This window comes from Rhagoletis zephyria, unplaced genomic scaffold (genome assembly GCF_001687245.7).
Source record: "Rhagoletis zephyria isolate East Lansing unplaced genomic scaffold, Rhagoletis_zephyria_1.1 Rzeph_scaffold_01523, whole genome shotgun sequence".
NCBI classification, from domain to species: domain Eukaryota; kingdom Metazoa; phylum Arthropoda; class Insecta; order Diptera; family Tephritidae; genus Rhagoletis; species Rhagoletis zephyria.
The window spans coordinates 45802-58327 of record NW_016158607.1 but is presented as its reverse complement, the minus strand read 5'-3'; the positions used below and the strand labels follow the sequence as shown (position 1 = coordinate 58327).

The 12526-nt window shown below is 36.7% G+C and overlaps 2 protein-coding genes across 3 annotated transcripts; both read right to left on the bottom strand.

Annotated features, from left to right (window-relative positions):
• Positions 1-3405: 3405 nt before the first annotated feature.
• Pmi (Transmembrane protein Pmi) lies at positions 3406-5883 on the bottom strand. Its single transcript, XM_017617936.1, has 3 exons — positions 5710-5883; positions 4634-4967; positions 3406-4521 (listed from the first exon to the last, which is right to left on the bottom strand). Exons 1-3 carry the CDS (start codon positions 5748-5750, stop codon positions 4357-4359), a joined length of 540 nt encoding a protein of 179 aa, XP_017473425.1. The 5' UTR covers positions 5751-5883; the 3' UTR covers positions 3406-4356.
• A 2386-nt stretch (positions 5884-8269) lies between these two features.
• Positions 8270-11205, bottom strand: Rabex-5 (Rabaptin-5-associated exchange factor for Rab5). 2 transcript variants are annotated; one of them, XM_017617950.1, is made up of 7 exons: positions 10843-11205; positions 10555-10773; positions 10181-10493; positions 9956-10113; positions 9636-9892; positions 9324-9566; positions 8270-9250 (listed from the first exon to the last, which is right to left on the bottom strand). In XM_017617950.1, exons 1-7 carry the CDS (start codon positions 10982-10984, stop codon positions 8405-8407), a joined length of 2178 nt encoding a protein of 725 aa, XP_017473439.1. In that variant the 5' UTR covers positions 10985-11205; the 3' UTR covers positions 8270-8404. The 2 variants fall into 2 exon arrangements, with proteins under 2 accessions (XP_017473439.1, XP_017473438.1); XM_017617949.1 differs by having other exon boundaries at positions 10555-10788; positions 10843-11204.
• Between the last annotated feature and the right edge of the window lie 1321 nt (positions 11206-12526).

Below are 12526 nucleotides of genomic sequence, written 5' to 3'. Positions count from 1 at the left end.
CTTTTTTACCACGCTTTTCTTTGTCTTGTTTTGGGCTTAGCATCTGCGATTTTGCCTGCTCCTACATATATGTACATATATTATGTATCTATGTATCTATTTTATATATATACATATTTTTTTAATGTTTAGCACTTATGTATGTATGTATACACAAATAAAAAATAACACTCTGTTTTAAATTTTGCTTACATCCATAACACTCATTTCTATCTTCGTCTTGACGATGACTGCGAACTGCGTGGCTTGCGCTAAAAATTGGTAATGAGTTGCTATACATACATGCAAATGTTCTAGTGCACTCGGTTGTCTTGCTATGATTTGCCGCTATTTTACTTCAACCCTTCTTTTTGGTTTTAGTTACAATTTGCTTCGCCGCAGAACTCAAGCGCTATCCTCGCTGTAGCAAATTCTATTTCGAATGTTGAAGTATTTGTATTGTTGCGCAGCTTGCTATAGAATATTTTGTGTTGCTGTTAACGCTACCTGTAGAACGCCGCTTGGAAGTACTGCATAGTAGTAAAGTGTGCCTTTTAGAAGGTTTTGCGCAGCTCTTTAGTATTTACATATGGACTGAAATGGTATGTATGTATGTATGTATGCATATGTATGCGATGCAAATGCACATTAGGGTGGTCCGCCGATATAGTCACTGTTAGAATATACGTATTCCAAAGTTATTCGGTAGCATACATACATAAAAAAAAGCTAGAAAACATTGCGATGAATTCATAACCTTCCTCCTTTTTTTGAAATCGGTTATAAATAAATAGCTTTTTGGCGATCACAACTTTTTTTTCCAAGCCTTTATCTGGATGGCAAGTAACAGGATCAACGGAAATAAGGTCAATAGATACTAGGAAACGAGCTATTTCGACGAAGATGGACTAGAGGGCGAGGGGTGTTGGCTGAGTGGAATTCAGTTGACAATGTTAAGAGGTGGTTGGTGTCGTGAGCGGAGTCTCCACATGCCAGAAACACATTTGGGATATTGGGGCCCCGAGTCTGGATAAGTAGCTGTTTAGGCGGCCACAGTATCCATACCACAATTGAGCCAGAGTCATGCGGGTTCTCGTGTCATTCGAAACTCAGTGTCTACAATGGGTGGAAATTGGGCTACGATAACGGCATTCATAGGTCGAAAGTACCGACTCTTTATGAGTGCCGTTGATCACTCGTCGGTATGTTGTCGGATCCCAAGGTTGTTCCTCTGTGTAGGTCTGTACCACGTCTATATATTCGAAAATAAGCCTTCTAACGTGCCTGGGCGGAGGCTCTTCCTCAAGCTGGCTTAGCACTTTGGTGTGCTCTCTCACAGGGAGCATTTGTGCTTCGCTGTGAAGATGGTGCTCAGCCAATATAACAAGGCATCCTGTCGTTGGCCGGAGTACGTCGTTTTGACAGCTAGTCTTCGGCGACGAAACAGGCATTTAAGTCTGATCTACCTTCTAAGTATATGTAGGTTTCAAGCCAACATAGACCAGGTATTCACAATACGCCAACTTCTGAAAAGACTCGCAAGAATAGGATCAAAACTCACCATCTATTTTTCAGCTTTAAAGCCGGCTTTTATGCCGCGATGTCTGAATTTGGGATTCCGACAGTCGGGTCTACGCAACCGGAACAACCCAAATTTATATCTCCTCTAAATATAAACCAAGTATGTTTGATATAAAGATGACCAACCTTAATTCGTGTGCATTCACTTTTTAATGTAGGCCAGTAGGAAATTTTCATTGTATTTTGAGTTTGATAGAGGACTTTTTGGCTAAAAATACTGGTACTCTGTTCGCTCTGAATGCAGCATCGCAACTAGTCATAGGTAAATATTTTGCTTTTGAATACAAATCTCTTGATAACGCTTGTAAAAAATACGTTGTCATTGAGAGATGGTCCTAGACCGGCATTTCACGTTTCGATCTGATAATCTATACATAGTAGAAGCGGTCATCACGAGACCCTGTAAAATGTCCTCATGACAGCATAACCGCAACAACCCAGATTTATTTCTAGCCGATGACTGTCACTCGAGCAGCATTCCCCTAAACTCTTTGACCAGTTTTTATGCAGTTACGACTACAAAATATCCTGTAAAATTCTATCTAAGCGAAAAACAGCGACCAGTACATTTTCCTACAGGGTATGAGCAGATATTTGTTTACATGTGTATGGCTAAGATTGCATATTAATGCATGCACTAGTATATGCTTCGAATATAGATTTGTAGGCAATTTGATTGCCGTTTTAGTGTCTTATGTATATACTTAATATGTGCGGAGGTAGGAGAGCTAAGTGTATGAGTTTACATTTGCATCGAGTTGTAAATATGCATGCCTACAATGCCACATCTGCTGTATGGATTAGGATTATGAGAATGCAGCCGGTATTTAAAATCCTTTGTGTTACCTATGCCTTTAAACATGTACATACATATCTACCATCTACCAAAAATGTTTACACAGAAGTATCACACTAAAGAAATATCGTTCCCACGACAGCCGGGTCTACGTAACCGGAACGACCCAGATTTATATTTGGCCAAGGACTGTAACTCCAGCAACCCTCCCCAAAAACTCTTTGGGAAACTTGTATGCTGCAACAGTCGGTATGTAATTTTGATATTTCTCTAGTAATGTGCATTCGTTTTTTTTTTATTCTCTTAAGTTTACATAAATTTTGGACTGTACCCAATCCTTTGCTATGCACATACCATTGTTATCAACCTGCCTACATTACGTCGACTCTGAGGGTACAGTTGCCACGAAGTCTTAATAAACTCGGAGAGTATCAAAGAAAAGAAAGTAACATATACAAGCCGAAAATGGGGCGCTGTTTTAAAAGTGATTACCTTATTTACAAATTGCAAACATATCCATACGCAAACAAGATGCATGTAGGTATTTGAACGCATTTCGGTATTTGCGTTTAATCGAATTCTAAGACAAACATATTAATCACCATTAAACAAAGTCGTACGCAGTGATATATCTCACGTTTAATCATATAGAGATGTAACTCAAAATTTACGTTTTTGGAGATTTCATTAAGCAATTAATAAGCTTCAAAAGCATACTGCTTACTGATTAGTCCAACCGATAACCAAACTTCCCAAATATGGCAAAGATAAGTGTCTTTCCATCTTTTTTTTTTGTATATCAACTGTATGAAATGATAAAACTTTGATTTCGTTTTTCCACAAAACTTAAATTTTGTAATAATTCGTTATATTATTAAACGTGCAATATGTATCTGTTTCTAAGTACTTGACCCCATAGTTGTTTTATCGTAAGCTTTAAAAAATGCATACTAATTTTTTCAATTGTAGTTAGCTCATTTTTTTATTTTATATATTAGTGTGTATTTAGATACTTTTCTTCAGTTTTATGGCGTTTGACTTTGTCTTCGCTACTTTTGAATATTTTACAATTGCAACAATTTTTTTTTTTTTTTTTTTAACACAAGTTATCTTCTAAAAGTCGATTCCGAAATTGCATCTATCGTTTTATTACTAAACATTTATTTGGATTTTTTTTTGTTTATACTTATTTACTTTTTAGTTGGCTTTATAACCTAAACGAATAAAACAATACAAAATTATTCAATGAGAATGTAGTTTCCTGCAGCTGAATGCCGGTTATTTTACACAAAATGGTAAGTATAATGCAGATGACCGAGGAAATTCCATACTCACTTTATGGCATAATCGTGAAAAAAGAGCTCATAAAGATACAGTAGGAACACAGCGTTATAGCAAATACATATATAGTTTTTAAAAGCGAAGTAAAATATAAAAATTTAAAAATTTGCCTTTCAACCATTTTAACTTTCAGCTAAGCAAAACTTTGGAATATACCAAAAAAAAAATTACTATTCTTTTCTCTAAAAGTTCCATGCCAATGACCAAATGTTGTCTAAGTGTGTAACATCCAAATTAATCCCAAACATATTTTCGCTTTCGTTTTTATACTAGCGCGTTATTTACTTATGTTCATTCTTATTACTTGTAAAAATTTATAAAATAAAAATTAGTGAATTATATTAAATAGAAAAAAATTGGGATGTCTTTCGATCAATAACTGCCAACTGTTTACTTGATCCATTCTGAGCTATTCCGGTTGTTATCGCTGCTGCGGAGTCTCCGATTTCATCTGTGCTGGATAATTGGGTACTGCTGTTGGTTACGGTTGTGGTTGCGGTCGTGAGAGCATAGTGGCGTGGCGTGACTACATGTGTGGCATTTGAAAATGTATATGCTAATTTTGTACATCATGCTTCATTGACATTTTACTTTTCTTATAATCACAAATTTGCATGCAACTCTCCTCATACTATACTGCGGACCATTGGTAAACCTAGCTACTTGTAAGATCGCCAGATTTGCCATGCACAGAATGCTGCTGAGAACAGAGTAATGCTGCGATGCAAGTACTTTGTTTTGGTATTTGGAGAATAGCCTAAGATCACAGGCGCAGATACATCTCCGATTGGTAATTTGCTAAGTATTTCATCATCGTTTTCTACCTGCAATATGAATTGTAAGGAAAAGTTGTGTGGCATTAAATCCGAGTGAGCCAAATGTTTTTGGATTCATGTTTATAATTGTATGACACATTGTTTACTAATCATACAATACCTGATACTGGCAGCAGGGATCATAATTCCACGATACTGTATATAAACCCGTGCAGAAAAGTGACACAGCACACATAGGAGCGGCGATAACTGGTCGATCCCGCCAAAGCAAACTTGATATGAGCGAAGCCACTCCTGAAACTACAGCAGTTTTGTGCAAGCAATTGCCAACTGTTATCCAACGCCCCGTCTCGTCGCCGAGCCTTGGTGGTTCAATTATTATATAGTCCACCTTAGCCTCCAACGCTTTGTCCAATTCAGCTTCAAAGCGTTCATGTGCATTGGTGCTTTCGTAGACTTCACGAATGATACGGAAGGTAGGTGCGGCTGGTGTACTATTATAAAAGCAAAATCAAATTTGAATAGTAGATAAAAAGTGTAAATGTAGGTTTATGAAAGATTAAAAACAAGATTGCTTATCGGTGACTACAATTATGCTAATTGATCGATTCGTGGCGAAAATTTACATACTAAATATTGCGCATATATCAATGAAATCAATAACAAGCTTATTAAATACTTATTAAAATAGTTAATCTAGCCTTGTTTGTAGGCTGCGGAAGCCAGAGGACCATATAGGCGTATCAAGCGAGCGTGTCTGAGTTCAAGGTCTCGGTTACAATATTGCGTAGTAGTCGCCGCAGAAAAATGTGGTACATGCATGCAGGGCAGCGCTGTAGGTAATCCCCAATTTAACGCACTAAATATTACTACCAGCGCACTAAAATATACATTTTTTCAAAAACAATTAAATATTTTTTGATGATGTGCTTTAGGGAGGCGCAGAATAGAAGCCGCTTCAAATAGGCAATGACAAAAGCAGAAACAGTGTAAACGTATCAGACGGCGTCGTATATAAATTATTTACTTCTAGGCGCCAATCTCCTCCGCACTTGCACCGCCCCTATAACAACCGGCCACACAGATCGCTTCCATATCCCGTCAACGCACGACACACACTCAAATCACTTTATCCATTATTTTATGATATTCTCCCCTCCATTTTCAAATAATTGCATAACAAAATATTGGAACTCTGGTAGAACTTGGCAAACAGTTTGGCCATTTTGCACCCACCTTTCGTCGGCACTTTTTCCCATTTTTCTATGCTTTTGCATGCGTTTTAACTGAGTTTTTTGGAAATAATTAGTTCGCAGCTTCCTTCGAAAAGTCCACAATCCCTCCGCACACAAAATCACAGCGTTGGACAAATCGAAAGCCAATCGGATCGACTGTGTTTGGCATTTCGTTTTGTTTTTATTCTATTGTGACTGCAGTTCAGTGTTGCCAGAACTTTTTGGACGAACCGGCTAAATTGGCAAATAAAACCGGCTAAAAACGGCTAAAATGTTTCAATCTAAATTTCACATGTTTTATTTAAATAAATCACGAGTAAAAATGACTATTTCTTGGAGAGAAGTTACAAATTCGAGTCGGAAAAAATTTTGCCAGCAAGAATTTGTAATTAGGAAAAACATATGATTGTGGCACATGGTTGGGTTTTTTGTCGACGATAATTTGAATAAACAAGTTCGTTAAATTTAAAAATTTACGAAATGGAGCGATTTTAAAATGAAAAATGTAAGTTAATGCTTGTTTACTTAATTAATTTAGTTAATTCCAATGATTTTAAAGGTACTCGGCAAAAAAACTGTATTCTTAATCGGAATCCAATCTCAACCAGAGTCGATATAGTAAACCCGACAAAGAAATTGAAACGTATATTGAAGAAAGTCGGACTGACAGGATATATACACGTAGATCCTGTTTTTTGCCCCTCTGAAAGAATTTTAAAAATTCTATACAAATTTCTTTTGTTTAAAATGCAACTGTGGACACTAGCTGGCAGAAAAACTTGCAAATTTGCGTTCGTACAGAAAATTGCAAGTTTCTCTACATGGGAGAGAATTTCGGAGCATTTTTCCTTACTATCTGATATTTTGAGTGATAATTCTCGCTGGATTTTCGACAACAAACCTATTGTGTTCCCTACAAGGCCTTTTCAGACTGACCGATTCTCAATACACTCAAATAGAAACCAATACACATAAAAAACTCTGTAAAAATTTCCCTTCAATTTTAAGGCAGTAAAACAACGACCTTAAGTTAACATCAACCGAGGCCATATGTTGACAAGGGATGCAAAATCACAGTTACACAAAAGAACTGGTCAGATTTTTCAGAAATCCCTTCAATTCTGATGTAAAATATGATGCCAAAAGACTGCAGATCTCCCATTTAGATGACCGGTCACACGACCGGCAGATGTCTCGTAGGATTCCCAGAGAGTTTTGCTTTACATAGAAATTTGTGCTCTTTTATTTTCATTTTGACTCACTTCAGTATTGGTTCCTTTAATTCAAGCCGGCATTCGGTTTATGGAATTTAAATAAGTTCTCAGCAAAAAAGTTTGTTTAAAAAAATACATATGTGTATGTACATTGTGCTTGAAAATATCAATTTTTCCCTTACCTTAAACCTTTGGGAGTGGGCAAAAATGATGTTTTGTAATTTAGGCAGAATTGAATATGCACTATCTGGGAAGACAATATCTGCATGTAATATTTATTCTGTTTGTTGGCATTATATCCAAACACAAACGCATCTTGAGTGTCTTAACAGTGAAACAATTTCTTATTTTCTAAGTTTGCGAATAAAACTTCACACTTAAAATTAAGACATTTATAACAAACATTTTATGAAGAAAATCCCTTCTTCGTTTAAAAAAAAATAAGCGAAATCGGCACAATTTCATACAACCCTGCCTGGCATGAAAATGTTCTCAACGATAAGGCTAGTAGCCATTTCTAACAGATTTTGGGTCGCTTAGTCAAAAATGGAAACATATATACATATTTGAATTTTAAAAAAACAAGGCGAAATAGCAAAATCGGCTAAAAACGGCTAATTTTTTCTGCAAAACGGCTAACAAATCGGCTGCCGGCTAAATCGAAATTTCTCCGGCTGTTTGCTATCGCAACCGGCTAAATCTAGCCGGAAAACGGCTCAAATGGCAACACTGCTGCAGTTCGTTTGTCAGCATTCACAATCAGTGATGCATTTTTGGAACTATTTTTTTGGAGTGATATATGCGATATATCGAAGAGAATACAGGGCATGAATCACATATGACGACAATCGTCTGAACGATATCGTGTCGAGATTGTCTTGCTTCATAAAAATCAAAAATTGCTTGATCGTTTGTGCGATATCGTCAACTCGATTCGAGTTTTGCTTCACGTAACAGTAACAGTAACAAGTAACAGCAACACAAATGCATAAATCAGTGTTTTGACAACATCGTTTTGTCAGTATCGTTTGAACGACTATCGTTTCAAAGTTACGGGATTCAAGCCCTGATGCTTCGCAAAGTATATCTAGGAAGTTCTCCATTCTGATATTTACGACATTCAGAAGGAACTTCCCATTTGAAGTTGCATCATTTTTACAAACAAGTAAATCTACCTATTCTTGCACCTTATACCCGATATTTACCAAGTACTTACACACAGGTATCGAACATAAAAAAAAACTCAGTGAACCTATTTTCAGGAAACGGATGCATGATTATGTAACTATTTCCGGATTATCATTATAATCTAAATAATTCGCTACATTTTACTAAGTTCTTTATAAAAACAGTTCCTCCTTTAGCCTTTTATTTTCATATGTCGAAAGCATTCTATCCGCTTACTTTTATATATAAATGTATGATGGTTAGAAGCATTAATGCCTGCATCACCAATGGTTACACTGCAAACTACTCCGAAGCTTAAATCTTAAATCCCTTTTCAGATAATACGCTTGGTGGTCCAGAATTATCAATCTGTTCATTTATTGAATGATTGAGTGATGCGAAGTCTCCGGTATTGCACGAAATCGAAGGAATTTCGAAACGAGAGAAACCACGGTAATCAGTAACAGTAGGCTTGAGTGGAGATGGCAGCAATGTTCCATTTGTTGGTGAATCGCTGTCCAATAAACTAATATTGTTATCTGGTGTTTTTAAATCTGTTGATATTACGGTCCCTGGTTCTTCTTCTGGCTTTTGAGCAAGGGGATCGAACTCTTCCAAGTTAAGCTTCAAGTCCTCGGCGACACTATTTTCTGCACTATGATCAGACAAGTCAAAGTCATAATTTACATTCGTAAGCCCGCCTCGCAGATCAGTATTGAGTACAAAATCATCAGTGGAGTCAGAGTGATCATCTAGCAGTGAAACTGCATCAAAAGGTGTATAGTTGAAAATAGGGGACGTAAATAGTAAATCTGCATTTGGCTGTGCCTGTGGTAGAGGTGACAAACGGCCCACTGAAGTAATACTGGTGTCCTTAAGCGCCAATGTGTGGGCAGCGTCTTCTATAGTAGCTTCTTCCAGTGTATTTGTAGACGATAGGGGAATAGGAAGGCATTTTTCTGCAATGTCTTTGGATGGTTGACTTTTGGCTCTAATAGCTGCGATCAAATTAGCGTTATAATGTCCCAGCGATGCGGATACTTCACTTTCATTGGAAAGATGTGCGCGTGCTTTACTGATTAGATGAGATGGCGTTTTTATGGGCAGGATTGTTAGCGGGGCTTTGGAAATACATGCGTCCACTTTATCGCTGATTTCGCGCTAAAAAATATAACGAAAAACGTACGTAAAATCTAAACAAATTTGAGATATCAGACGACGGCCAAATATATACCTGGAATTCTTCAAGGTCTCTACGGAAATTTTCTATACCAGCTGCGATACTGCTGTTGCGTTTCTTCAAAGACTCCATACGCTTCATATTTTCGGATATTAAATGTAAACCCTCACACGCCAGCAAAGCACTTTCCCAAGGTGTACTAAATGCTTTGTCGCCTGACATAAGCGAGTCAAACTCTTCTTCCGAGATGCCCAGACTTTCGCCGTTTAAGTTCTCAATAAACGAGATTGCGCAGCACTAGGTATAAAAGGTTTATTTATGTATACATTTGGACTGATGTTATTAATTAAAGATTTTTTTACTTACCAGATTTGTAAAGTAATAGCCCCCTTCGCCGCTCATTAGTCTTGATGCGTTAGTAAAGCGCGTAACAAAATTTACATTACTATGTAGTCGTACTGGATTTGCTTTGAGGACGACGAAAATAAGCGCGGGTAGAAATTCATCGGCACTTGCGGGCCCCCCAACTGAATGTTTAAGCAATTCGAAGATATGACGACAGCAACGTACTGTGCATTCAAGTTTTTCTTGAGGCGAGTAATAAGAATCGATTCCTACTAGCTCTATAAATGAAATGGAATATTTAATATGTTTACATAGTATATGTTTTGTGTAAGCATACGTACCAGTTATGGCATTGTAAACTAGATCACGGGATTCTGCATTAACTTCGTCAATACTACATACCAAATGTTTCGCCGTTATCCAACTAAGTTGACGTATCCGTTTTTGGATTTTCACATCGTTTTCTTCATCGGGTGTAAAATACGGACTAAAGAGAAATCTATCGAAACAGCAAATTATGATAGTAATCACTTAATTTAGTTTGAACAAAGTAGATAGATATTTACTTGTGATTTTGTGTCATGACAACTTTTTCAAAGAAATCTATAGCACTTTCGCGATCTTCATTGGTAGCAATTTGAAAACGCTGATCATTGTGCACAATATCTGCGAGCTTAGTATATGCATTTTGCACCATTTCTGAAAGCTCGTCTATATTCTTGTTAGCATTATTGTTCATATAGCTTCTAATGGCATTATCCAAACGTTGTATCTCGCTCTTCAATTTACGTTTGCCATCGTCCGGTATGCGTAATTGACGCAATTGAAGCATGAACTGACTCTCGGTAGGATCTGGAACATATGACCTCTGCCCTGTTGCTGTTAAAAACGATGACAATTAATTGATTGGCCCAGATTTCTTTCGTGATATTTATCTTACCCTCTTGCTTTAATTTTTTGCTCTTTTGTGTACTCGATTGTAATGTTTTTTGAAATACGGCAGGCACTAGAGATTTCTTCTTTGTAAGAGTGCCAGTCGAAATTTCTGGCATACTTTCCTGTCGTTTATTTAGTGAACGACCCAAGAGATTTTGTGGTGACAAACGTCCAGCTCCACTGCTAAAAGTGGCAGCAGCTGGAGCATTTGTAGTAGGTGTGGCTGCTTTTTGTTCGGCTTTAGCAATATTATTAACATTACTATTAATTACATTGTATAGCTGCAACTTACCTTTCTTTCTTTTTTCGTTACGTTCGCGAAAACATTTGGAGCAGAGTCCGTCGAATTGAGCATTTCCATAATATCCGCATCCCTGTCGACATTTCAGATCCCGCTGTACAATACGCAGCTGAGGTACGCGTGCGAGTGACATATTTGTTTCGATGTATGATTTAGAAGATTGATGACAATCCCTAGCGTTTATCAGTCGTAAGTATTAAATTATTTTCAAATAAAATGATGTTTGCTGAATTTTCTCGTAATAAAAAATTAATCAATTTTTTTCGTGTTGGTCACAATTGTGTGCTTGGGAGTTTTGTTTTGATCATTATTTTCGCAGATTCACAATAGCGATTGCTGATTTAGGCCCGACGACCAGTGCTCGGAGTAATGCCCCATATTCGAGTAGAAAATTTTTCAAAATTTAAGCTTTTGTTAGATAATGAAGTAAACTTTCATACAAAATTAATAAATATCAAACAAACAAAAGAAAAGTAGTCAAAATTGGTTCAAATGTCGCGACTTAACATAATGTTTTTATCATGATTAATTTGTTCCACACTATTATATTTTATGTTTAGTAAAACATACAAAAAAACATATAGGCTGCATTTCTTTATTCATTCTGAACGTTTGGAATAAACTTTTTTGTTTATTTATTCTTTAGAACATTCCTGATGATATGTTGACGTATATTTCAAACGCATTCTGTTTATTCCGGCTGTGAAATCGGATTATCCGGAATGTATAAAGAAACGCAGCCATAATAAACCAGGTAATTTTAAACTGAGGTCTACTATATTCTTTTCAAATGTACCAAATTTTTTCCATATAACACAAAAAATTTCGTTTAATCCGAGCACTGGCGATGACATCTTTTAAAGGGTGTTCACGTATGTTGATTTATTTGTTACTTTGGTTAAATTTGTATTTTTTTAATTATTACGAATAAGCGCATAACGGTGATGAATGCATATATCGATCTAATAAAAAAATCATGTCCCGGGGAGGGTAGAGAAGCAAATACGAAAATCATAGCGATACAAAAGAGCCTGTCAGACGTGGAAGTATATATGCGGAAAGGCTGTCAAATTGAGAAATTGCATGTAAAGTGTCTTTCGAAAGTTTTTTTTTTTTATTTCCGATTGCTAATGCAGCACGAGCAAGTTGAAATATATTTCCGAAATCGATTTGCGTTCTCTCAATTGTAGTCGCATCTTGCAACTTTTATTTCTGAAACTGATTTCCGAAATGTGACAGAAAGGTCTTTCTGGCTGTTCCCACTTCGAAATAAAATTTATCTTTCTCAATTTGGAAGCGAATTGCGTGGAAAAGTTGGAAATATTGCCACATCTGACACGCTCTATACATATGTACTTTCGTAATAATCCCCCCTATTACGGTTGGCGTCGTCGACATCGTCGTCGTTTTTCAGTCGACATCACTTCGTGTCGACGTCGACATCACATCGACGCAGAATCGGTACTGACTAAACGTGTTGAGACGACGTCGACAATTTATCGATAAATTAATGTAGGAAATACCATCTTTGTCATTTTTGCATCAGCTGTTTCATGTTGTTTACAATTTTTATTTAAAAGGTTACGTTCTTTAGATCTGTGTGATTATTATTATATTGAATATTTTTGCGCAAAAATGTTCTTTGTTTCCGATTCAAGCTCAAGCGATGAAGAAT